This window comes from Microdochium trichocladiopsis, assembly GCF_020744255.1.
Source record: "Microdochium trichocladiopsis strain MPI-CAGE-CH-0230 chromosome Unknown B0I36scaffold_12, whole genome shotgun sequence".
NCBI classification, from domain to species: Eukaryota; Fungi; Ascomycota; class Sordariomycetes; order Xylariales; family Microdochiaceae; genus Microdochium; species Microdochium trichocladiopsis.
Genome location: NW_025763555.1, coordinates 1,241,612 through 1,268,292, shown reverse-complemented (window position 1 = coordinate 1,268,292; position 26,681 = coordinate 1,241,612). Strand labels below are relative to the sequence as shown.

General features: G+C 52.2%; 5 protein-coding genes across 5 annotated transcripts; 2 read left to right on the top strand and 3 right to left on the bottom strand.

Moving 5' to 3' along the window:
* Window positions 1–5,874: 5,874 nt before the first annotated feature.
* Window positions 5,875–8,966, top strand: B0I36DRAFT_388984 (heterokaryon incompatibility protein-domain-containing protein; the record flags this gene model as incomplete). Its single annotated transcript, XM_046161285.1, has 4 exons — window positions 5,875–6,604; window positions 6,690–7,249; window positions 7,406–8,215; window positions 8,265–8,966. 4 exons carry the CDS (start codon window positions 5,875–5,877, stop codon window positions 8,964–8,966), a joined length of 2,802 nt encoding a protein of 933 aa, XP_046006009.1.
* Window positions 8,967–10,700: 1,734 nt separating this feature from the next.
* B0I36DRAFT_355185 (uncharacterized protein) lies at window positions 10,701–11,710 on the bottom strand (the record flags this gene model as incomplete). Its single annotated transcript, XM_046157413.1, has 5 exons — window positions 10,701–10,921; window positions 10,997–11,070; window positions 11,280–11,360; window position 11,439; window positions 11,479–11,710. The coding sequence occupies 5 exons, from the start codon at window positions 11,708–11,710 to the stop codon at window positions 10,701–10,703; spliced, it is 609 nt and encodes a 202-aa protein (XP_046006008.1).
* Window positions 11,711–14,505: 2,795 nt separating this feature from the next.
* Window positions 14,506–17,808, top strand: B0I36DRAFT_377893 (CHAT domain-containing protein; the record flags this gene model as incomplete). Its single annotated transcript, XM_046160609.1, has 4 exons — window positions 14,506–14,803; window positions 15,287–15,391; window positions 15,421–16,176; window positions 16,223–17,808. 4 exons carry the CDS (start codon window positions 14,506–14,508, stop codon window positions 17,806–17,808), a joined length of 2,745 nt encoding a protein of 914 aa, XP_046006007.1.
* Window positions 17,809–19,916: 2,108 nt separating this feature from the next.
* Window positions 19,917–20,624, bottom strand: B0I36DRAFT_203439 (velvet factor; the record flags this gene model as incomplete). The annotated part of the gene is made up of 2 exons (XM_046148799.1): window positions 19,917–20,452; window positions 20,501–20,624. Coding segments are annotated over 2 exons (660 nt in total), but the record flags the coding sequence as incomplete, so codon positions are not given.
* A 4,041-nt stretch (window positions 20,625–24,665) lies between these two features.
* On the bottom strand, window positions 24,666–26,196 carry B0I36DRAFT_388981 (uncharacterized protein; the record flags this gene model as incomplete). Its single annotated transcript, XM_046161284.1, has 5 exons — window positions 24,666–24,700; window positions 24,757–25,070; window positions 25,188–25,531; window positions 25,594–25,923; window positions 26,053–26,196. Coding segments are annotated over 5 exons (1,167 nt in total), but the record flags the coding sequence as incomplete, so codon positions are not given.
* Window positions 26,197–26,681: the final 485 nt, after the last annotated feature.

The following is a 26,681-nucleotide window of genomic DNA, read 5'->3' as shown; positions in this document are numbered from 1 at the left end:
CATGACCTCGATTTTCTTGCGTTTCCTGTGTTATTTGAGTGTTCACCTCTCTCTGGGCTATAAGGTCCTGTCCCTCGCCTAGAGTCATGCTCTGGCCTTTCCGGAGACGTGTTTTCTTAGCTCTCCGGCGCTTACTAAGTACTGCATTCTCGTCTTCAAGCATCTTCATCCTTGCCTCCATTAGGGCGAACCGGTGCATGATCCCCTTTGCTCCCTTCGTGAACTGCTCAACTGCTTCAATAATTGACGTTGGAGAGCTTCCCTGGTGACGAGAGATCCGACGTTTGATGAAATTAGACTGTGAACGGGCTTCCATAGCGGTGGTGGGCGTTCGGGAAGTCCATGGCTCCGGTGACGTCCGAGGCGTCCTCGAGGGTGTTGGCGTCTTGAACTTCACATCGAGCTTGGATAAAACGGCTTCAGGGTCATAGGGTACAAGTCCCGCCCCTCTGAAGCCTCCCTGGATGTTTTTTTCCGTCATTGTCTGCTGGAATGCCGCTAAAAACAAGGGGAGGAAGTCCTCCTTGCTGATATGCGTTGTACCCGCCTTCATCTTAAGCTCAATTTGCCGACCGTATGCTCTCTTCAGCGGACCAAAACAGCCAACATCGAGAGGCTGGAGTATATGAGACGAGTGAGGAGGCATACAGAGCGTAATAATGTTGTTGTCCTTACAGTAGAGCTCGAATTCGACCGAGTGGTGACTTTCGTGGCCGTCGAGGACGAGGAGGCGATAACCGCCTTTTGTTCGCGACTTTGTGTGCTGATCGAAATGTCGAATCCAATCTAGACCAATTTCGTTTGTAGTCCAGCCGTTTGCGGATGTTACGATTCTCCAGTCGCGAGGAATCGCGTTATCTTGGTACCAGGTCGAGAGGTGATATTTGCCGGCAAATACAACGAACGGCGGGACGTAGAATCCAGTCGCGCTAACGCCCTGGATTACCGTAACCCATTCCCGATTACCTGGTTGCTTCATCTTAACGTTCGACCGTATTTGCGCGTTTGTAACGACCATCCCGGTCGCGATAACGCCCATCTGAAAGCCTGTCTCGTCGAAGTTGTAGATATCGGAGTCCGCTACGCCGTTTTTCGCGACTACGTTCCGCACAAGCCGAAACCACGCGTTTATCGCGTCGGGATCCTCGCATTGGGCTCTCTTGTAGTCGTACTTGCGAAAGAAACGCGTCTGGAGCTATGGTTGTCGCTTCACGAAGTTTGACGCCCATCGTGGACCGACGCGTGGCGCAGCCCGCTTATCGAGCAGTCGATTCGCCATTTCTCCAAGCTCACTTAGCCGAGGAGGATATGCTCGCGCATCCAAGTCGAGAATATAGTCGACAATCGTCTGCTCCTCTAGCTCTGTTAATTTCATCGAATTTGGTAGGCTATCGCGTCGAGAAGGCGTCCCCTTATAGCGGCGGGTAAGCGTTGTTCGAGAGACGTTGTAGATTGCAGCTGCGCGGCGTATAGAAAGGGAAGGATCACGGTCCATAGCTTGAAGAGCGAGATTCAATTGGTTATCTTTAGAAGGGGTCTCCATGGCTGGTTGTTGAGTAAGATGTGTTAGAAGATGGAATTCTAGTGAAGTGATGGAGGTGGCCCACTCGCTATGCTGGCCCACTCGCTATGCATTTACGTTAACTACTATAGATGGAAGAACCTCCTCGTCGCTGTCAAGCAGCTCCCACTGACTCCTTCGCCTGCGAATGCTAGATTGCGTCTTCCGTCCGTTGGCACGTACTCCTGTAGTTCTTCCAGCTCCAAGAACAGCTGACCGGCTGCGTGTCTGGCGCTGGGATGAGGCACTGGCCTGGCTACTAGCCTGGCTGCTGGCCTGTTGGCTCGCTTCCAGAGCAAGCCTAGCTAGCGTTGACTTGTTGTGACTTCCTGGTGGTCGACCTCGTCTGCGCCCTGTCGCTTGGCTTGCTGGATTGCTGGCTCGTTGGCTACTCGGCTGGCTGCTTGCCTCAATGGCTAGCCGCGCTGGAACAGCCTGTGTGGTGTTCTTAGGTCTGCCACGGAGAGCAGTGGCGATCTTAGGGTCGAGGATTCGTCGGTATGGATCTCGAGAGGATGGCTCTCGTAGGCGCCACCGAGGATGGACCTCCCATTTGGTGAGAGGCGTGCCACTCACCAGCTTTGAGTAGATTGTGTGGCAGCAGGGGATTCCAAGCTCGGTCGAAACCGAGCAGTCCTCACTGCAATCGCCAATGGGGTCAGGGAACGGATTCTTCCCCGTCGGCATTGCTTTCCTTGCTAGCCGATATTGTTTGTTGATAAGCCCGAGACCCTTCGAAGAGAGTGCTGTCCGGGGTTCGCCTAGATACTCCGAGCTGGACCCTATGTGCTCTCGCGCGGTAAGTACCTCGTCCGCTGCGCAGGCGTCGTTGAAATCTCGCTCCTGGTCCTTCATCATGTCCTGCATAGCCTCGATAAGCCGATAGAGATTGCTCATACCATTCAGGAGATAGCTCTTGATGTTGTTGTTGCTTGCTTCTGTCCCAGATGTGACGCGGATGCCGAAGTTGCGATAGTTGCGAATGAAACATCGTGCCCACTGCGCCCTGACAGGCATGTAGGTTCCATGGAGATACCGCAGGATGGCCCGCTGATCGTCAAATTCCCTACAGAGGCTTCCCCACGCCTTCTCGTGAGCCTCCTCTGTCTCCGCAAACAAGACGACCTTCCACATCATGAGAACCCCTCGATGGCTATGAGGGACGACTTCAGCTGTCTGCACGTTGACCAACTGTCCGTCTTTTGGGCCGAGCTCAGCCTGTGCCTGTGGAGCGTAGTCCTCCCCGTTGCTGCTGTCGGGACTACTACTGCTACATTGGCCCTTGACCCACTTCTGCTTTGACTTGAGCAAGACGTTAGAATTGATTTGGTGGATGCACAGCTGCTGCTGTGCATCAGGGAACTGATCATTCAGCGCGGCCTTCATCTGACCGTCGAAGTCAGTAATGATAACGTCCGGTTGGCGAATAGAGTGCTGCTCTGAGATCTGTCGAATGCTCTCAGAGAGGAACTGGAACCCCTCCCGTCTCTCGTTGTCGATCAGACCGAACGCCGCATTGTAGACAGAACCAAGGCAGGTCTGTCCTGTTGCTTGGAATAATGGAAGCTTGAAGCGGTTGGTGTTGTATGTGTTGTCGAAGCTGATGACCTCAGGAAACCGCTTCCACATCTGGAGGCAGTACGGAAAGGTCCAGACAAGACCGACGAGGCGGTTTGGCTCATCATCCGCCCACTTAACAAGATAGGGAATCTCCATCTCGTCGAACAGCTTGATCAGTGCTGCAGTAGGAGTGTGGCCGCTCAACTTGTCTCGGCTGATACGAGACCTGGCGTTATAGATATCCTTTCGTGTAAAGGATGACTCGGGATGCTGCTCCAGGACGATCGCGCGTAAGTCACGGGCCCGAATTCCGACCCGACGGCTTGTCGATTCGACTGTTGCCCTGATAGGTGTAGTGAGTCGTCTGTGGGAGGGATGGGCGGATGGTTTGATACTGGCCCCGTGGTTATGCTGGCTATGCTCGGAGTTATCGTGGTGTCGTAGAAGCCATCTACCCTCCTCCAGTGCTTCGGCGATGACCATCCATTTACAACCACACTTTCGAGACTTCCGTTGCCGAATACCGGTACTCTCTGAGGGGCGTGGTTCTCCGAATCGATCGCATTGGAAAGAGTACCGGATCTTCCGACCCTTATATGAGTAGGCATTTCGTCGAACAATACCGAAGCCATTAGCCTTCGCGAAAGTATTCACCCACTCGAACAGGACTTCGGCTGACGGCGCTGGGTCGCCTGGGATAGGTGGGTTCGGGATCGGGTCAGGGACAGGCGACAAGGGGTGGTCGGGCGAGGGCGGCGAGGCGATAGGCGGAGAGTGCCTTTCTCGGGGAGGCGAGTATGGCGGAGATGATTCGAATGCAGTTGAACTGAGCGGCGAGTAGCCCCATATCTCGCGCCATTGGCGGACTCGTTCGTATGACCGGACGAGCTCGATGGTAAGTCTTCGATCTGTCCCAATCACCTCGCGCACTAGCCTAAAGGCGGACTGAAACTGGGGTCTTGTTGGAGAGAATTGTTCTTGTGCTGATTGTTGTGGAGAGCAGGTAGGTGGCTGGTCGATTTCCGGGCCTGGTATAGGCATTCTTACTCGTTGCGACCGTCTTCCTCGGGTTGGGAAATCATTCGATAGGTGAATCTCATGATCGAATCGCAGCTCCCATGGTGGCTCGTTCAGCCCACGCGATCCATGGGGGCGTGGAGCGGTCGTGAAGGTCTCTGGGTGCGAGGCGAAAGCATTATAGAGTGCCTCGTCGTCTCCCACGCCATAGTGTGGGCCAATGCTCGTCCCTGTGCTATTAGACGAAGGTGGTCTTGAACTCTCAGATTGGTTCTGCCGCTGTCGTTTTCGGGGACGTAATTGATGGCTTCGTAGTCGTTGGTTGCTTGCTGAGCTAGATCGAGAGTCGGGCTGGGACATAATGACGGCCTTGATCGCGACAGGAAGAGTGTCGCACGCACGGATGAGAACATGGTTAAAGGGGCAGTTGATTTGACTATGAAAGAAGGAAAGAGGGGACCAATTTCAGCACAAAGGAATGACCTGCTTTGTGATGCAGATGCCTTGGAAGATGAGGCTATTGGATATTCCTGATACAGCGTGTGTTTGAGTGTTGGTCTCAGCAGGGGCCTAACACACCACGCCTGGAGCCCTGTGACCTTGACAAATATGGTATCTTTCACGAACAATCATTATCAGTAGGCTTGACATGCGACAAGAGGTAATTGGTGTAGTAGCTAGCTAGTGAATAGCTTCCATATGTCTCGTCGATCGTCGTGGTGGAGAGCTAATCCCGAGGTACAAGGGGAGCGTTGGCAGAATCTAGATGCACTAACAAAAAGGGATGGACCAATCAGAGGCTGCAAAAGGTCATGCCCGTGTAAGAGTCATGCCCGGGTAGCAATTCTTCATGCCCGTGTAGTAATTGCCTAAGATATTATCTATGAGGGTGCGGTCCTTTGTTCCGTGGTCGGACAATACATTGCTACTGGCTGACTCGGTGGGCCATTTTTGGCGATGGGAGTATGGATCGAACATGAACCCACACAAACAGGCCCTATGCCAACTGGTCAATACACAAAAGGCTGACCCCGAATGTAACTACCACTCTATACAGTCAGATTCGAAATCGGTGTCCGGCTTCCGTTGGGCGTAAGTCTCTTTGCGCACGAGCCGCTCGTCTTGGCAACGTGGGGCACATAAGTGGAGACATGCCTGGACAGACCGGGCATCTCGGACAGCTGTTTTGCGCGCCAATAGTAATTTATAGCGTCGTCTGGTGTCTTTTATTTATTGCATCGACGAGGTGAACGTGGAAGAAAAGCGGCATATGGTATATGCCAATATAATACGGTCACTGCAAGCAAACATTCCCGCAGTTATTACTATACGGAACGGAATTTCTACATTACATGTTCATGCAATCATGCCAAAATGGCCGGCAAGATGGCTGCCTGAATGTGCAGTACTGTAGCTGCCTTGCGAGGCTGACTCCTCATCCTCCGCAAACTGGGTCGCTTTTAGGCACCCCGACACAGTACTATACAGTAGTATGATATCTGCGGAATAGGACACTGGTTTCAAGCGTCAGCCCCGCTTCTGGTTCCCGCAGGTGGGACTGTCTCCATGCACTTAACCCTTTCCTTTTCCAACCGCTATTGAACGCCTGCTGGTTGTGCCCCACCACGATCCTGATGCTCGAGCATACTCGGTTTTCGTGACCAAAGTCGCATCACGCCGTCGCTGGCCAAAACCATCAATCAATCGAGATACCCTGCTCAGACCACCTTTGCAGGATGCGGCTCTTGGAACTCCAAGAGGATGGCAGCCTCAGACTTAAGGAGCACCCTCAAGAGGACGTCCCGCCATATGATATCCTCTCGCACACCTGTGGAGCCGATGACCAGGAGATCACCTTTCAAGACGTTCAACATCATACAGGCCACCACAAGGTCGGGTATAAAAAGCTCACGTTCTGCAGCCAGCAGGCTGCGCTGGATGGCCTGAAAAACTTCTGGATCGACACTTGCTGTATAGACAAGTCTAACAGCCAGGAGCTTCAAGAAGCGATCAACTCCATGGTTCGCTGGTACAGAGACGCCGACCATTGCTACGTCTACCTCAGCGACGTGGTCAACAATGGCGGCAAGGACGAAGACAAAGCGTCACAACTTCCATGGGAGACAGCCTTCAGAAGAAGCCGGTGGCTAACCCGCGGCTGGACGCTCCAGGAGCTGATCGCCCCACGGTCGGTCAAATTCTTCTCAGCAGAAGGATACGTACTTGGCAACAAAACAACGTTAGAGGCACTGCTCCACGAATGCACAGGGGTCCCTGTCGACGCGCTTCGAGGGAAACCTCTGGCTGACTTCAGCATCAACGAGCGACTCTCTTGGGTGGGAGGGCGCAAGACGAAGCGTCCCGAAGACCTTGCGTATTGCATGCTTGGCATCTTCGACGCGCATATGCCACTCATCTACAGCGAGGGCGAGGAGAAGGCATTCCTCAGACTGAGACGAGAGATTGGTAAGAAGTCATGGCTTCAGATGCGTTTCCAATATGCTGGAGCACAGGCTGACCAGTTTGTCCTGGTATGCATTCTTGTTTACAGGTAAGGACACTGTTAGCGAAGCAGCCAAGCAATGCATTGCCGACTTGCGCGTGACCGATCCTCGCCATGACAAGAGGCGCATCGAAAACATGAAGGGCAGCCTACTCAGGGACTCCTACTTCTGGGTGCTCGACAACCCGGACTTCCGCCAGTGGCGTGACAATAACGACCAGCGCCTACTCTGGGTCAAAGGCGATCCAGGCAAGGGCAAGACCATGCTACTCTGCGGAATCATCGACGAACTCGAGAGGATGCGCACCGAAGGACAGATTCTATCCTACTTTTTCTTCCAGGCCACCGATGGGCGTATCAATACCGCGGCGGCTGCATTGCGCAGCCTGATCTACATGCTCCTCGAGAAGGACGCCTCCCTCGTTTCTCACATGGAAAAGCAGCACGAGAAGGCCGGCAGAGACCTTTTTGAAGACACCAACGGCTGGCAGGCGCTATGTGAAATCTTCGAGAACATCCTCCAGGATGCCAAACTGCAGGGAGTTGTCCTTGTGGTCAACGCTCTGGACGAGTGTTTGCAAGGTCTGCCAGTGTTTCTCGACCTCGTGGTCAGGACCTCGCAAACAACCACAGCGAAATGGCTCATTTGAAGCCGTAATTGGCCTCAGATTGAGGAACCGTTGCGCAAAGTGGCGCACAGGCTTTCGCTTGAGGTTAATGAAACTTCAGTTACAGAAGCCGTAAATACATACATCGACCACAAGGTGTCCGAGCTTGCACGACGCAAGGGTTACCGCGACGACATAGCCAAGGAAGTCCACCACTTTCTGTCGTCGAACGCGGACGGTACCTTTCTCTGGGTTGCCTTGATCTGCCAAGAACTCGAGAAGACTCGCAAAGGGAACGCGTTACAGAAAGTCAAGTCTTTCCCTCCGGGCCTTGATGCTCTATATCAACGAATGATGGAGCAAATCCTCGCCTCAGAGGATACCGAACGCTGTACGCAGATTCTTGCACTCGTAGCAACAACCTATCGCCCACCGTCGCTGTCCGAATTGATGGCTTTGGTCGGAGAGCTCGATGACGTGGGAACCGATCGCGAATCGCTACAGGAGATCATCAGCCTATGCGGCTCGTTCCTCACCATTCGCGAAGACAAGGTGTACTGTGTCCACCAATCGGGGAAGGACTTTTTGATGAAGTCGCACGCGAGCGTTCTCTTTGCCAAAGGACAGCCATCTATTCACAGTCAGATTCTCCAGAACTCAATCGAGGCTATGTCCCGCATACTCAAGCGCGACATCTACAATCTGCACGACCCGGGCTTTCCTATGGAGGACATCAGCCCACCGGTGATTGACCCACTGACGGAAGTCGGCTATTGCTGCGTCTACTGGGTTAATCATTTAGTAGAGAGCATTACGAATCAGGATGAAGGCAGCAGCACACGCGACCGCGGAAGAGTCAACAACTTCTTGCGGGACAAGACTCTCTACTGGATTGAGGCGTTGAGTCTACTACGCAGCATATCAGAAGGTATGATCGCATTGGAGAGAGTCAAACAGCACATCCAGGTATGCTCAGAAAAGCCCTCTTGCATGAAAGAAGTACTAAACAAAACAGGACCATCTGAACGCGTCAAGTCTCCAGGAAATAGTTGTTGACGTGTACCGTCTTCTGCGAAGCTTCCGCCCAGCACTTGAGACCCAACCGCTGCAATGTTACATCTCGGCACTCGTCTTCAGTCCAGCTAAAAGTTTGGTTCGGAAGCTCTTCCGCGGCGAGACCCCGGATTGGGTCCAGTGCAAACCGGAGCTCTCGGAGCAATGGAGCGCATGTGAGGCGACACTCGAGGGCCATATCGGCTGGGTCGCGTCGGCAGCCTTCTCCCCAGACGGCCGCCGCGTTGTCTCGGCATCGCAGGATGAGACAGTCAAGCTGTGGGATGCGGCTACGGGCATGTCTGAGGCGACATACGAAGTTGATGCCGATGGCTCTATCATGTACGGAGATTTTGCCGGTTGCTCTATCTCATTCGACAAGACTGACACGTACATCTATACCGGTGTTCAAGTCGTCCTTGTCGAGAGTGCCGTGAAATACATCTTGGATCCATATCCAAACATGTCCGTCACGGCCGGCCGCCAACGCTATGGTATCAGTTCGGATGGTGCATGGATTTTGAGGGATTCGCAGCCGGTCCTCTGGCTTCTTCCAGAGCTCCGATCGCGAGTTGTTGGGTGGGCCACAGTGGATGCAGACACGAAATTGGTTATTGCATGCTCGACTGGCCGCATTTTTATCCTACATTTCACCTCTATCTAGAAACACGTAGATCATAATTGGCGCCTTTGACTATCCTTTGACCATTTGCCTTAAGCAGAGCTGGGCTCTGATTGCCTTTCTGATGTATCGTAGCTTAGTATCCGAGAATATACAGTATGTCTTGTTTAGTCATTTGTAAGATTCTTGCCATAAAATGAAGATGGAATAGGCTTCACTCAGCAGTAAGCTTAGATCATATTGTACATCTCATCCGACATCAGTATTTTGAACCAACTTCGATCAAGGAGAACATCTCTGTATGATTTGATTATCCGTACGAATTGGATCACGAGTATGAGCCACACAATAGCCGTGGACGCGCTGCTAGTAGTCGCGAAATTAGCTGGAAACCCTTCCTAAGGCAAGAGCTTCGTGTGAGAAAGCCGTACTTGGTTAGACAAAACGACTCCCCCTGTGCCCATGCCAAAATGACAGGAAGGTCACTTAAGATGAAAACACCTCATAAGACCCGGTCAAAGCTAACTTCGACTGTAGAGTAGAAATTCATTTGGAAAAACAGGTCCAAAGAAGCCAGGGGAGTGCTTCTAAGGAATGCTCTCCAGGCATCGCCCTGTTTATGCAATGAGTGAATCCTGCCTGCAGCCTGAAATGGCTGTCCTGACTGCCCCACCTACCTGCAGGTAGCTTTGTTTGCGGCTCCATGCACTTGGCATTGCAAAGACAAGGCGGACCGTGCGCAGAGAGAGTGACGTTAAGCGAAAGTGGACACCGATTTCGAATTCGACTGTACAACGGGTTGGCGAAAATGGATTCATCATTGCGGATGATGTAAACTGTCTTATATACGCCACCTTGATCAACGATGAGATTACACTCTCAGAAGATCGCCTTTGCCCTCTGGAGAGCAGTTTGTGTATGTCGAAGTTCCCCACGATAGCGATACTATATATACCGCGCTGAATGCTAAGTGGGGGGGATCAAGGGTATCCAAGAGTGGTGCTTGAAGCGACACGGGCCCAGTGACAACCGCTCAGAGCCTTCCAGGAATACGAAAGACTTATTCAATAAAGCAACTTACTCGATTCTGTGGGTGAAAGGATGGTCCCGCTGGAAAATATCATATCCCATCCAGTCGAAGCTATACAGACTGAAGCTTCCTCCCAAGCGAACTCTTTTTCAAACGCGGACTACATTCGTGCATACAAAATAGCCTGCAAAACTAAGTTGTATGCCATAAGCGAGATCGTTAGGTTGTTAGATCACCAAATCACTCTACTTTAAGCCCCGAGATTTCAGTGATAAACTTCGTTCAGTTTTTAATAAGCGAAGGCAATCCTTGGTCCAAGTGTGCAGGTGCTGACTGTCTCATTCCCCTACTTCACACAGTGCTACATCAATCTTACGGGCCTTGACGTCCTTGAAAAATCGCTCTTCGAACCCTGAAACCGTCTTAATCAGATCCTAGAAGCTCATGTTGAATTTCGTGTCCTGATATTACGAGTCTTTCTGGTCGAGCGTGACAACCCGCACCAACCAGGGATTGTTTGGGCTCTGAGACGGCATAAACAAGGCCCCATAATCAGGCCAAAGACAAGGACGGGTCTGCGAAGGAAACAGAGAATAGTTAGGTGAGCAGGAAGGTTTAGTCATTCTAGTTGTGAAAGCCGTCTCTTGGCGAGCGGATCTAAGTCAGACTGGACGAGTTTCAGGTCATCCCTCTCTCACGGACCGAGGCAATGCGGAGTACACGGTCCGGTCGCTCCAGCCATGATTCTATTTGCAGGTGCTTATGAGCACGGCCACGCTGTGCGGAAAGGAGCAGAGGTTGCGGAGGCAGCGCAGCGAAGGTGCTGTTACTCCTGCTGGATTTGCTATTTTCCCTGCTCCGCCGTGGGCGCAGGCACTGGACAGGACACCTCTCGCCAACGGGAGCACGCGAGCCACACACGTATTGTAGACTGTGAATATGTTGGCACCCATCATAATAGGAAAAACTACAAACTGTGCGGTACTGTCTAGCTAAGAAGCATCCACAATTATTGACTGCTTGGCGGTGAATAAATAGTTACCGTGGTCCAAGGCGGCTTTAGTTGATACTCGGCGATCGCGTGTGGACATTACCCTTCGGGGAGCTTGAGACACACTAAATGCGTTGATCACCGTTGAGGATAATCGCATGGGATACAGCGTAGAAGGACGAGATGTTGCTTGTCGGTAAGTGCGAAGCGGACGCCCTTTCCGGTGGGATCTCCTTGGAGACTCCTGTGCCTTATGTTATTGAGCCTACTACTTAACCTAAAGCCGGTCTACAACCCTGCTCGCCAAGTTGACAAGTTTGAGCGGACTGTTTACATTAACTCTCTGCTACCCTTGCCCGTAACCTTACGAAACACCTTGGCCTTGCCGTCGCCCACATGTGATACTGGGGATGTTCTATAATAGCAGTCGAAGTACTTCGCGTAGCTGATAACGGTTTAACTACTACACAACTCTCTCGGCACAAATACCTACCCTGCAGCCACAAGATGCGCTTAACCGACGCTAAAAATACCTTTCTCGCTGTGATGACTCTCTCCCGAAGTATCTCTGCTGTTCGCACTATTAAAAGCGAGAGCAGTCAAAGTACGGACCAGATTCTGGGCTTTGATTCTAACCAGACATTTGCCGAGACCAATGTAGGCAATGACTATCCGGGCTTTAACAACACGTGTGAGAAGTGGCATATCGAGGTTGACTCGGAGCTGGAAGAGATCTTCTTCGTGGCTGTATGCCTGAGCGACCATACTTTGCTTCCTGGGACGAGATTGTGCTCGCAGATCGAGCTGACCCAGTAAGCTGCACGTCCTCGGTCCAACAGAATACACATATGACAACTGACATAAATCCTTTAAAAGATGCTATTACGAGTACGAAGGCTGGCTTTTTCCCATCGTACATGGCCAAGGCAGCGTTGCCGTGAGGCAGGGACGAGATCAATATCGTCATTGGTCCCCGAAACCTTGCCACAAGATCTCCCTGATCAAAGTGGGAGATCCTGATGACAAGAGGCAAGGTCATCACTTCGATTGGGCGTGCCAAGATGGGCCATACAGGGGCGTGCTACCATCTGGATACAGGTCCTTGCAGAACGACCTCGGTAAGTATCCACATTCCCATATGTCTGTTATACCTGCGGACGAAAGGTACGCAAATACCACGTTTCCTCGATCTGCTCCGTTGCATCATGTAGAAAAATCCATGTTGTGCTACGCAGATCGGATTCTATTCGGAGCGTGAGATATCTAAGCGCGGGGTGAGAGGATCGAGATCTAATGATCCGAGATACATCAGCCTACCAGGTCAATGATTACGATAGGCTAACTGAGTGTTCAACAAAGCCCTCACTATAGGCAATGATGCAGGCATACTCAGCTGCCCTTACGCTGGTCAGACAGGAACCATCAGCACCCGTTGTCGTGCTTGATCGAACAAGGTGCGATCACTCAGAGACACTTTATCTCCTATTCAATACAAGATGAAGCAACTCCGCCAGAAGGGGCATCGCTTTGCTGCCTCCGTTGCTTTTCCCCCTCTCTGATCCACCTGCTAGCTGAGAAATTTACCCCGTATATAGATCAATGAAATCTCTTAGAGCGCGAGGATTGACTACCCGAGAGAGGAGCAAAACTTAGGTGAACAGAGCGCAGGGAGTATTCGTAGACCAATGTTACTACCTTGCTACTGAAGCCATGAGCCTCAGTTCTATCCCTCGTGCATGAGTATACTCAATCAATCATACAGGACTGATCGAAGGTTACCGCGGCGAAAACTTTGTTAAATTTCGCTTAGGTGATGTCAAATGCCGCATATCACTGCGAGGTGAACCTGCTAGCAAATACTATCTCCTTGAACTTCCCAGGGCACGCTAGTACTAGTCTATATAGGCCCGAGGAGCTCTTCCTCTAGCCGCACTATGACCTCTTGAGTAGCCGCACTTCTGCGAACTCCACTGGTTCGCTCGAGCTCCGAGCCCAGGGCAAGCCGCCCATGGCCCGAGCACCGAGAATCTCTTTATTGATCAAGTTGTCGATAGTACCGCAAATGGAGAGTGTCGTGCCAAGCGAAGCCGATGGCCCCCTGAACTATCTGCCGCATGATTTCTGAATCACTTAGATAAGTCATCAGGCTGTCGCAACTGGCCCGGAATGTAGTACGGCTCTAGAGTAGTGTCCCAGCGACACGACCATCAAAACGCTACAGGGAATGAGATCACTCTGCCGGGAACCCTAGAAATGCGGACGAGTTGATCCTCTGTGGCTGAGTTGTATGTAATTCGCCTTTTGGAAAAGAGATTTCAGAGTGTCAATGATTCGGATATTCTCTGCTCCATGACAGGTCTTGGTCCGGATAATCACCTTGGAGAAGTCCGATAGATAGCACATAATAGCTTCGAAGTCTAAACTGTCGCCGAAAGCTTAAAGACGGCTTCGCCTCATTAACGGCTTAGTATAGATGCTTCCGCCAAGTATTAAAATCACGGACCCTACAAACTTACCTGAACCTCGCCTCTTCTCCACGTACCTGAATTTCACCTCGCAGGTAGTGCGCGTCCCCAGTAGTGCGCGTCGCAGGTCAGCACAAGGGGGCCCCGCGCACGGCCCTTGACTATAGCCCCGTCCCCGGTACTGGAGCGCACTACCGCCCGGAATGATGGGCAGTGCCAGTCCCCAGGCGCCTGCAGTACTACGATCAGGTGAGGCCTGCTTTGAACACTAATTTTTTCACAGTAAAAGTCCTGGTTCCCCAACACACCCAGTGAAGGCCCCCGCCCCCAAAGCTCCGCCCCCGCCATGCTGTCCTGTGCCGTCAACCCTTCTAGGAGCCCTGGATAATACCACCACCTTCAAGCCAGAGAGTTTCTTTGCTATCCGCGGCCAACTCTACCTTCATCACACCAAGCGCCTTCTTGACCAAGTCTGGACCAGGCGTCCTGCCGCAGACCGGGCCGCCCCTCCTGCCCCTTCTCCCACCCGCCGCCGTACTGCCTCGTTGCCCGACATCACCCAGCCTTTCAAGAAACCGCGGCTAGAGGATCCATCTCCATTCCCTTTCATCTCAGCGCATACCGCAGCGGCACACGACCAGGCAGGCGTTATCACCCCGTGACAGCGCGTCACACTGGGGAAAGTGTGGCAGCTAGGGCAGATTGCAGAAATTCGGGCCTTTGGATGCCCAGTCATAGTGCAGCACGACTTCGCGACCCCAGCGAAGGGCCACGGCCTTCAGGGCGACGAGACAGTTAGACTTGACCTGGGCCGCGGGGGTGGCGATGCCGAAGTAGCGCTCCCATTCGTCGCACTCGGCGGTATTGTCGATCTTCTTGTTGCGGCCGGTCGGCAATGGTGTCCTGGCTTTGGCCTTCTGCTTTTTGTTTTCGTACCCGCGACAGACAGCCGACATGACGTCGTCGTAGGCGGCGATCAAAATCTGTAGCCTGGTATCAGAGCTTTTAGTCTTTGCTGGGTGCTTAGGAAGGGGAGGATCCCGGATTCTTGGATTTGAAGAGGTCCGGACGTCGCATTCCGGTGGGAAAGCAGTGATGTCCGGCTGGAGGCCCTGGACGAGAAGGAGCTCCTCCGGGACCTGGCACCGTTTCCGTCATGTCCTGAGAATGTGTATTTCGGACTGGCCGAGACCTACAGGTTGGCCTGATGAATGGAAATGGCCTGCGGACCCTACCTCGATTCCGGACGACGAGCAGACAATTCCGACTTTCTGGCAGGTGCACGAACATGAACAAAAGTCTGGGACCAGCGTACGCGCGGCAGCCAATAGGCATCGAGATAGCAGTCCCAGTGATCCTACAGAAAATGACAAATTGCACCAGGTTAGAGCATGTGGCGACCCTGCACCGGTGGATTTGCGAGGAGTTACAAATCTAACTCTGGAGCCTTGCTGACAAGTGACGAAACAGCACGCGCTGACTGTCGGCTGAAAGTCTAAGACGAGCCATGACGCCGCTATGACGAGGTGGCTCCCATCCTAGAAGCTAAGTTTCTCCAAAGGGTGGTTACAGTACAACGAATGCAGATTCTGCCAGCTGAAAGCTGAGTGCGCCAAGCCACGAAGATGCCAAGTCAGCATTGAGTGTCAGCAGTTACGAATGGCAATTAAGAATGTGATAGCTCGCCGCATGTGGGTGCGTGGCTCGGGCGTGATTCTAGGCAGGGCAGAGGTCGAATCTTCCACTCATTCGACACCAGGGCCGATTCTATTCTAGATTTTAAAGCTTCGAAGGGTGGGTGACAAGTTTCCTCCCTGGCAAAGACATCGGACTACTAACGAGCCGCTTCGAATTACCAGGACAACCAGTTCTCTAGGCCACAGATACTCACGGACTACAGAGATGGCAGATCTCGAGGAAGCGATCCAAGTAGGGCAAGAAGCCATCAATGCCGCCCCTTTAGATCATCCAGACCGGGCTAGTTCTTGAACAACCTCGGAATTGGTCTAGGCGACAGATACTCACGCATAGGCGTGATGGCAGACCTCGAGGAAGCTATTCGCGTGACACGGGAAGCCATCGATGCTACCCCTCTACATCATCCGGACCGGGCTATATTATTGAACAACCTCGGAATTCGTCTAGGGGATAGATACTCATGGACCGGAGCGATGGCAGACCTCGAGGAAGCGATCCGAGTAGGACGAGAAGCCATCGATGCCACCCCGCTGGACAATCGAGATCGGGCAGGATTCTTGAACAACCTCGGAACTCTCCTAAGTGACAGGTACTCGCGGACTGCAGAGATAGCAGACCTCGAGGAAGCCATTCACATGATACGGGAAGCCATCGATGGCATCCCGCTAAATCATCCGAACCGGGCTGGGTTCTTAATCAACCTCGGAAATCATCTAGGCCGTAGATACTCACGGACTACAGAGATGGCAGATCTCGAGGAAGCGATCCAAGTAGGGCAAGAAGCCATCAATGCTGCCCCTCTAGATCATCCAGACTGGGCTAGGTTCTTGAACAACCTTGGAGTTCGTCTAGGCGCTAGATACTCGCGGAACGGAGCGATGGCAGACCTCGAGGAAGCGATCCAAGTAGGACGAGAAGCCATCGATGCCACCCCGTCAGATCATCCGAACCGGGCTGGATGGCTGAACAACCTCGGAATTTGTCTAAGCGACAGGTACTCGCGGAACGGAGCGATGGCAGACCTCGAGGAAGGCAAGGAACGCTTCGTCGCTGCCTTGCGTCAGTCCGGTGAGCATGCGTGTCGCAGCCGGCCGTCATCTTCTGACATCCCCAGCTATACTTCAAGATCGACAAGCATACACCATTGCCAAAACGACGATCGACTTGATTCCCTTATTGACGCCCCATTCTCTGCAGAACTCAGACAAGCGGCACCTCCTCTCCGCGGCTGTCGGACTCTCGTCGGACGCGACAGCCATTGCTCTGCATGCCAACAGAGGCCCTGCTGCTGCTATCGAACTGCTTGAGACTGGTCGTGGTGTCATCGCGGGAGCCCTCTTCGAGCAATCCGACCTTGCCGCTCTCGAACGCGAGCATCCCGACCTGGTACGTTCCTTTATCGACCTGCGAGATCAACTGGACGCACCGGCGTCGGCTCGTTCCCTCGCTGCCGAGCACCCCACTCTGGCCGCAGAGACGGAAGGCGATCGGCGCCGCGACGCTGGACCCCAGCTTGCCGCTCTCCTCGAGACGATCCGTTCCAAGTCCGGTTTTGAGCGATTCCTCCTCTCCGCATCGGAAGCCGATATGCTGGAGGCTGCGCGGCATGGCCCGATCGTCGACCTGAACGTGAGCTCGTATCGCTGCGATGCCTTGGTCATTGAGCAGTCCGGCATCCGATTGCTGGAGCTGCCACACCTCTCCCGAGAGGCGCTCAACGACCATGTCCGGGAACTTAGAACTCTTGACACGCTTGGGTGGCTCTGGGATGCCATCGTCTGTCCCATTCTTAATGCTCTAGGCTTTACTGGACCTCCTTCGGACAGTCAGTGGCCGCACGTGTGGTGGGTCCCCACCGGCCCACTGACCCGGTTTCCACTCCATGCAGCGGGACACCATCTAAGGCGCACCGGCGAGACGGCGGTCGACAGAGTCGTCTCATCGTACGCCTCGTCCGTCAAGGCGATCATACATAGTCGGCGACGGCCACAGCACGCGCCAGAAGCCGGAGAGTCCCGAAATGCCGTTGTCGTTGCCATGCAGAACACGCCAAAACAGGAACCGCTCAAGCATGCGAGCGACGAGGTTGATGCCGTAGTAGCTGTTTGCGAGTCGGTGGGATTGCCGCACGCCCGGCCTCGACCGTACAAGGCCGACGTGGCCTCGGCCTTGGAGGCCTGCAAGATGTTCCACTTTGCTGGCCACGGCAGCACGCATCCCACGGAACCGCTGGAGAGCCAGCTGCTCCTGGATGATTGGGATCGGAAGCCATTCACGGTGGCGAGCCTCCTGGAGACGAACCTTACCTCGAAGCCGCCATTCCTCGCGTACCTCTCGGCATGCGGGACTGGTCAGATCCTGGATGAGGGGTCTGTTGACGAGAGCATCCATCTGGCCAATGCTTGCCAGCTTGCGGGGTTCCGTCATGTAGTGGGCACGCTTTGGAGCGTAAATGACGGGTTATGTGTGGACATGGCGAGAATGACGTACGAGTTTCTGCGGGATGAGGGTATCCGGGATGAAACCGTAAGCCGGGGGCTTCACCGAGCGATGAGGACGCTCCGAGACCAGTGGGTGGAGTTCGAGGATGCCGGACGCGGAAAGTCATGGTCATCGGGAGCGGACAGGGACGCTGAATTGAGACAAGGGTCGGAGCCGAGGCGGCCGCTCTGGGTTCCTTATGTTCACTTTGGCGTTTGATATTGAATGTCATACAACATTTGACTTCTCGCCATGTGTGAGAAACCAGGCTTGCGCGCAATCCTTCCAAGGTAACGTGTTGGAACCATTTTTACCCATCGCTCTTGCTGAAGGCGATTACGCCCACTTTGCACAATGATGTTCTCAAGGCAGGCTTGTAGAATACTCCATTTTGCGGGGGCTAGTTACATTTGACGCTGCCTCCACAAAGATGTTTTAACTCATAGAGGAATGGGAACCAACCGTTAACTGTAGAGGCCATCCGTGACCACAACAAGAGAACTCGCAGTTTCTGGTGACAGCCTGCTCCCTGGATGCTGGATAAAGGAAAATCCGTTTCGAGCACAGGTTAGGTCAGCTTTCACCTTGGCCAGGTCGAAGTCGGGCTCCAGATCAAGACAATGGCCGTGAGATGGCACGATTAGATCCTCCTTCATACTTCCTACGCTGGAGCAAGGATGGCGAGACAGTTTTCTATGGAGACTCATATGACCCTAGATTTACCAGTAAATTCTATTTCTGATTGAGGCCTTTCCTAAGCTTCCCTTACTTCTGTATGACAAAACCACTCGTCTGCGCTTTATCCGTAAGTACTGTGGATGAGAGTGTCCGGGATTGGCTTAGTAGACCCGTTCCCAAGATCATCTTTGCTGCTTATACAACCATCGACGAGCTGCAAGAGTTCGCTTGATGTCTTCGCGTAGAGTTTGGCCCATCCATCGTTTAAGGCTCTTGAGCTCCAGATGTCTAAGGCGGCAGCAAAGGGGCTCTGGGCAATTTCCAACTTTTAGAGTCGGCACAGCAAGTGTATGCCTCTATTATCGAGGGTGATCGAGGTGTGAGGCTTGCTGTGGTGCGAACCTTCCATGATTGCCCCATATTACTCTATAGGGAGGAGACACGCGCCTTCTCAAAGGATCTCCATGCACCAATAGACGACTTTCTCCTCCGTGGCCGCTGTAGTGGCTCTGGGAAATAGGACCTAGAGTGTACAAGATGATAGATCGAGAATTTGTTATGCTCAAGGTTCATTGGACAGCTGTATGTTTCGCTTGAGTCCTTGTAACTAGTCAGGTACAGGATTCAGGCTAAGTAATTGCCTGGGAATGTCGAACCGCAATGCCACATTTTGCCTCTAAAGTGCACTACTGGGCTAGTCTTCAAGGCTCATCCCTCCCGGCTATTCAAGGACCCCATCTGTCATAGGCTGCAGCTTAGACTCAATTGTGCAACCTGGAAGTCTGAGACCGTCCTATAGAGGGAGGTCACACTGTAGCCATGAAATGGGCGTAGTGGACGTAAGCCACCAAGGCCTTCCTGCGCCATTTGCTTCATCAAGGAACCTAGTATTATGGAGGAACACTGAAACCCAGAGATCCGTGGCTGGTCCTGCAAATAGAATAGTACATGGCTTTCTCTCTTCTTGACTCGATTTCATCTATAGAATCATTAGCGTAAGCGCAGTTTCTGCCATAAGGGACATACCTTAGAGCGTTTTGGCAACAGAAGAGTTTTCGAGTTTAGAGACCTTAAATTTTCCCTCAAAGCATGTTCTGCTACTGCCTGGAAAATTCTGTGATTTGAGAATACTCAAAACACAAACAGCCATAGCACTGATTCAGTGCCGTATGAGGTTGGAGACCAGATGAAGAAGGCGCTTCTGATGGGGTAGGCTGAGTAAGTTATTTAACTACATGATATAAATCTACTGTCGGATCGGTTAGGATAGAGGATGCGGCTGTCTGGCGCCTGTTATTCTATTGAACAGGACCATATGTTCTTGGCAGAGCTTTATACCAGCGATGAACTTCCATAATCCCAGCTTCATGTCATTCATTCTCAGCTCACGTAAAAATGTCTGATCACCACTGCGGGAGGCATTCTCCAGAGAATTTGCGAGGATAACTTGACAATGCTGATGAGCTGAACTTACTGGTTATGCAGGTTAACTCGCCACGCTGCCGGGAGCTGGACATTCAGCCGTCATCAACAAATTGAAGTGCCTCGGTTAGTGACGGAAGAGATGGTCGTGAGGTGATGAACGACTGATCGGTTCTCGACCAAGCGGTGACAACCACTGATGCGAGTGGATCCTGCTTGAGACCAGCTTTTCTCATTGCACGAAGGTCGCTGCGAATACGGATGCGTATGCCTTGCTCAGCCAAGACCCAACTAAGGCCAGTGCTGTATGTGAAGCCTTTAAAACGCTTTGGCGGTACAACTGAGAAAGCTGCTGACGATATGGATTGTCTGTGGGAGAAATAATTATTGCTCTCGATGTCTACATGGTCGCTTTCTCCCAAAAGAGCATCTCTGTCCATGTCTAACATTTGCTGCTCGTATAAGTCGAATTTCAGAAAATATTGGCCCTCGAACTGAACCGAAAGATCGTCAAATACGAAGTAGTAAGCTGGTTCTGGTTGATTTAGGAAAGAGCTACCAGCAACGGTTGTTCCAAGGATAGCTGCAGTTTTCTTCGCTATCAGCAGTCTACCACCTTGCTGAACTCCTTCTATTGAGGCATAGGCGAAGAATTGCGCAAGATACATAGGCGTAATATCTTGTACATAGTCCATGTTATCCCCTTCAAAAATTCTCAGCTGCAAGACTGGAGGCGGGTCAATTGGACGACGGTCAGCCACGGCTGAGTAAATTAGTAACAATTCTCGCAGGGGGCTTACGTCTCAAATACCTGAAGGTCCCGATCCAGCAGCTCTCCCAATGCTCGGTTGTTGAATGATCCGAAAGAAATACCAGAGGCGTCTTCCATCTTTCGTTAAGCGATGCAGGTCCATCTTCTCGGATTGATTTCCAACCAACTCCAACGACTTTGTGGGAATTGTATGTTGAAGCAATGCTAGGAAGAATCTAACGATTTATATTCCCGCTCCCAGTAAGGTACCGAAGGGGTATGTTACACTAGACCAATCGAACGTGAGCCGTATCCGGACACAGTGGTACGCGCATAGAACCTCATGCATGCTGTAGCTGTGTAAATTGAAAGAACTTCCTAAAACAAATTAGCTGGAAGGAGTGACTTCCATATATAGGTGCAAGCCTCGCCATTGATGATTACCCGTGTCTCTTGGTTTGGTACGACCTCAGGATTCCCCTATCACAGTGCATTCCGTTGATAATGGTGGAGAAGATGACGAGGGCCCCCAAACCAACAAGTAACAGCACTAGCAGGCATTGTTCCAATTGGCCAAGTATTGAAAGCTCCACCACAAGCAATCACATCATATCACCAACAGTCAGGTCACGCGCCATCCGACAGTCTCAACCCGATTTTAAGTTCCTAGGGTCGCCGAAATGCCATACTGTAGCTCATTCTACCCATGTCGCGCGCTCCAGCGCCTTCCTCATTTTGCGCCGCCTGTAGAGCGCTAAGCTCCTTCTTCGTCCCAACTTGAGAATACTATTCTCCACAAATAACAACCTCCTATCTCATGCGCCTCACTCCGACAATGCCCAGATCCCCAGCAGTTGGTGACGTCCTCTCGCAGGGGCAGGACAAGATGTCCGGGCGGCGTTCAGCCTGAGCCTCAGGTTGGGAACAGCGACCGAGTTTAGTAAAATAGTTCAAACCTTTCCTTGGAGGAAGATGGCTGGAGAGAGAGGGACGGCTTAGTGATGGTCGAAGGTTCACAATAGGGCGTGTCCAGGCCAGAGTATCCCTGTGGGAGGAACGTCGCTATTTCTGGCAGAACAAAGTCTTAATTGGGCGCTGCGGTGGTCCCCTAACCAATGACAAAGGCCAGGGTATTCAGCGCTAGTTACCTGCACGATAATGCGGGGATAGTGGGCTAGCGGCTACTATGCATCTACTATTGGTTAGTCGACAGAACTTAACCTTTGTAAGGAGATCGTACACTCCTAGTAGAGCCAATACCCAAGGGGGTGAATCATGCCTCTTGGGTTCGATTTTCTGGTGAATTGAGGTTGACTGAACTTTTGGTTGTTCTAAATATGGCATAGTAAGAAGGTAGCGATAATGATTAGAAAATACCCCCAGAACGGATACAACGCTGTTGTTTTCAATCAACGCTGCAAATCTTGCAATGGGCTCGGCGCAATAGACCTCGATGAGGGATTATACCTTGAATGAGTCGCATATAGGCTTAAGGTCTGGTTAGGGGTTCCGACCGAGCGTCAATGATTAGAAGGAGCGCAAGTCTACTGTACTACCTCAGAAGCATGCAAGGTGATCAACCATATACCTATTGCACCCAGAACCAAAAGTTTTAGGTAGCCTTAATTCACTAGAAAATCGAAGCTCAGATGCATGATTCAAACCCCCTTCGCTTATTGAACTTGCCAAGAATGTATGTGTCACGATCCGGCCTCCGGGGGTCAATCCGTCTGACCGGGCGGTTGGGGTTTATGTTCTGAGAAGGTAGGTAACGCCTGCGCAATACTGACTCCGTACTGTCGTGATCTCTGGGGTTGTCGTTCGTGTCTCTTGGGAGAGATATCACACTTGGATCAATTGAGTGACTAGGTCAAGTGAAGGGTAAGGGTGATACTTAGATTGATCGCTGAAGTACAAAGGTAACGACTGTCTGGCCAGGAGATCCTCCATCTATATATCCTTTGTCCTTCATCGTGTGTTTCCATCCTTGCGACGATCCGTCGTCGCAACGCCGATTGTGGTTCGTCGTACTTGCGACAGTAGTCTGTCGCAGTGCCGACAACCTTGGGTCGGCGAGCCGACTGCCAAGCGTCGGATGATTACCTAATCCCTGTGATTACCTAATGTGCCTGTCCTGCCCCACTTCGCTGCCTGCCCTAGACTTGGCCCGATCATGCGGCCTTGTTTGTGTAGCCTGTCTCGCCCAAACAATCCCCTGTTGGTTCAAGTCGTCACAGTATGCTATCCTGGTCGAGAAAAGGAGAAATTACTTGGACGAAGCAAAAACAGATTTCTTGTAACGTAAACCACAGTCTCGTTTCCCACACAGCCCCGTTTCTCATATAGGTATTTTCCTAGTGGGATACCTGCCACAAAGTACCTAAAAATTGTTAGTGCACCTTAACAATTTTCAGGTACCTTCGCTATGTGGTCTGTGCAAAATAGGACCTCCGTGGGAAACGAGGTCGTGTGGGAAACGAGACCGTGGTTTACGTTATCTAGTTTAGCAACTCTTGAACTAAAAATAACTCAAGAGCTGGGTGGTCTAAAAGTAGAAAGCCACGCTAAACCATCCCGCTTGACACCCTGATTACAGACTTCGTGCTCCAGTGTACACGGTACTGTATACCCGTCACAAAATGAGAACTATGGTGGTCTGAATGTAGCAGAGGCATGTTTACTCCCTGATCGGTGAACATGGCAGCTCAAACTATGGAGCTTGTACAGTGGTACTCACGAGGAAATGACTCGTTGTAGAAAGAGAGGTTTATGATCCTCTGGAAAATTGAGGTCGTGTAGCATGAAGTGTGATTGTTATAATGCCAATGACCCACGAGGCTGCCATAGTTAAAGACATTATAGAGGAGTTGTTAGTGCTACGGACTCCTTAGAACTGAGGATGTTCATGTTTAGTTGAACTTTGGGTTTGAGAATACCATCAGCTATCATACAAAGCCGGATCGATCGGAATATCATCAGCGAACTGAGCTACCGTGACTGCCTTGTCGCTTAGACTGGTCTTCACTTTACACATCTTCGCTTTACGCCCAGCAATCGCAGTATCCATATCATCATCGTATGCCCTCTTTAAGCCGGCTGCGGATTTCCCGAGCACCGCGCCAGACTGGGAACAGCCCCCGTGACTTCTGACCGAGTGGTCGATCCATGCAGATAACCCACTTATCCATGTATCCTCGGTACATAAGCCGCACTGAAATGGACGTGAAAAAGTCCCCTCGTTTTTATGTTTGCCCATATGCCTCGCGAAACCTTTGCCAGGAAGGAAAGAATTGCGGCAAATCAGGCAGTAAGCTTCTTGTGACACAGCGACGACACTTTCATGCCAAAGCTGGGTCTGTCGGGGTAAGTCAGGTGAATTATCTCTGCCATGATAGGTCTCCGCGTGATTGCTCCAGGCGGGCGCACCATCAATCATGACGTCCCCAAGCTTCTGACGCTGACATTCCGGGCAAGGGAATGGCTGTTGGAAGGAGACAGGCAAGTGGCGACGCTTGTGATGCCGCGTCAGACTGGATCTGTTCGCACAGGCCTCGAGGCAATGAAGGCACGTGGCCGACAGAGATTTTATCGCCGGTTCAGCGCTGGAGGCAGTCGATTCGAAAGTGGCCTCGAAGTCCGGACTAGCCGACAGCGATTGTGTGTCCGATCTTAAGGCAGTATCGACGTCCGATAGTGGCGATAGCCGGTTCCGGAGGAAGTCAAGCAACAGTTTTGCAAGCAAATGCGGGGGCTTGATGTCGTCGGCCAGATTGGATTTCTCGAGGCGTAGAAACTGCCCGACACGTGTTGCTGGTGTGTTTGCAGCTATGGGGGGCTTAGCAAGGTCATCAGTCCGTAGTCCATGGCCTCTTCTTCGATCGGCTTCTGCGAAATACGCTTCGCGCAGCTGTTGCACCCTTAAACGGGATAGAATCTTCACAATATGGGCTATACGGCCCGTTATAAGACGCCGCTGCCCGGGGTCCGAGGTGTCACGAAGCTCGCTATAGAGGGCTTGAATGTCTCGTCGCCGCTCAAACCCCGCCAGGTCTTCCGCAGTCGGATCAGCAGGGGCCCGTTCATCACGCGTCAGAGAGGCGTTGCAAAGCATCTTATATAACTTCTCGTCACCGTCACTGCCTAGCTTGCCAAAGGTAATCATAGACAGGTCGTGCCTAAAGTGTCGAGGTTGGTAACTATGCTGGAACATGCCCGACGAGTGTGACAGGATGTAATTTCGTAAAGCGGGCTCGAGAACACCTGGTAGCAGTGTGAGCGGTTAGGGAAAGAAGAGGTCAAGAGGCAAAAGCCCTTACCGTTGAGCCTATTAGCTGCGCCAACTCGTAGTGAATAGGGTTTCATTGTCTGTCGCAGACCTGACACCAACAGGGTACGGTTCCAGATCTCATTCAGTTTTCCTTGGTGCAGTGGAATAATTGGCTTGTCTAGAACATCGTTTTTCAACGGGAGAGGCAGGTAGTAGATACCTGATTCCAGTTGCGGCAGGTAAAGCAAGTCATCGAGGGTCTGGTACCCCGCCTCAAAAGCATCGTCGGCGACGGCACGGGAGGCAAGTTGGCTTAGAAGACAGACTGTACGGCCCGGTACAAAAGTAATAGTGAACTCGATCCTGGTAGGCACAGCAATACGATTAGAACCACAGGCGGACGAAGGGGAGCGGGGGTGGGTGAACAAGGCATGCGGGATATAAGGTGTGAAAAGCGAGCTAACCTGAGAAAATACGTACTTGTCATCTTGAGTGCGGCGCAAGTTTTTCCTGCGCTTGTTCTGAATGATCAAGACGTGGGCGACAAGTTTCGAGGAATCTGGATGATCACGATCCCGTACTAGCGCAAAGCGGACTTGCCTATACGGCAGTCCTAACACCGAGCTATTGCGAAAGCCGCCAATACCAACCACCAGCACATATACATGGAAGGCGATCCGCTTGGTCGGGGTGAGGGGGATATCTTCTGATCGAGTCCACAAGGTGTCGAGGAACACCGCAATGTCTTCAGCTGTCGTCTCTTGCTTCACGAACATCTGTTCGGTAGTAAGGCCATATTGTCTCGCCATTGGTCCGTCAATCCACTGCGAAAGGTAACAGTTAGAACAATAGCGGTGGACGGTGAGAGAGGCAAGCAACGTCATACCCGAGATATCTCTGCAACCGGCCCCGTCCTGTCCTTTTCAGCGAAAGACAATATCCATCTGCGTCGGTTGGCACGATCTTCCTTCCGCTTGCGAAATAATACGGTTGAATCTGCCTCAACGACCAGACACTTCCAGACCTCCGTGACCGTGATGGCCGATGTCACTGCACGCTCCCATTCACGCTCGGCTGGCCCGAGACAAAGCTCCCATCGACCGGACGCTTTTACACACCACTGCAGGAAGATCTTGCAGTACATCTTCGCCTTCTCATCGTCGCAGCACATGCCGAGCCATATGCCTTCCGGATCAATCTGCTTCTTTGCGTAATCCTCGTTGAAGAACCCAGAGAGTCCGGTTAGCGATGGATTGGGTACTCATTAGGCGTCTCGTCCGCATGTCCTGCTGTGAGAGTCAACAGGATAGGGGACCATCACCTACTTGTTCCATTTCCGCACTACCCGCGCTCTCTCCGCCTTCTTGCTGGCGGAGATCTCTCGCACATCATCAGTGGGAGCAGATGCGAAGTCCTCAAGCAGCTCGAAGGCATCCACTTCGTCTTCGTCGTCGGCGTACTTTTCGAAGAACCTGCTTCGAGGGGCCATCGTGTGTCGGATATGTGGCCAACGACGATAGGTCAGGGACTCGACCGGGGGAGGAGGAGGGTCGGGTGTAGGCGACGAAGGTAGACGGAGGCGAAGGCGAGCTCTTCGCTGTCATGGGGTGTGATCGTTGGAAGCGGCGATATGTGGAAGAGAAGAAAAGAGAAATGGGCGGGCGGCGATGGGAGCAGACGGAGGTCAGGTAATCTGAGAGAAAGCAGGCGGCAGGCACCTCAGGAGAGGCGGCCCAGCCGAGCAGCTGCGTGTCACGATCCTGCCTCCGGGGTCAACCGTCTGGCAGGGCGCTGTGGGGTTTATGTTCTGAATAAGGCAGGTAGCGTCCTTATGCAATACTGACTCCGTGCTGTCGTGCTCTCTGGGGTTGTCGTTCGTGTCTCTTGCGAGATATCACACTCGGGTCAATTGAGTGACTAGTTCAAGTGAAGGATGAGAATGATACTTAGATTGATCGCTGAAGTACAAAGGTA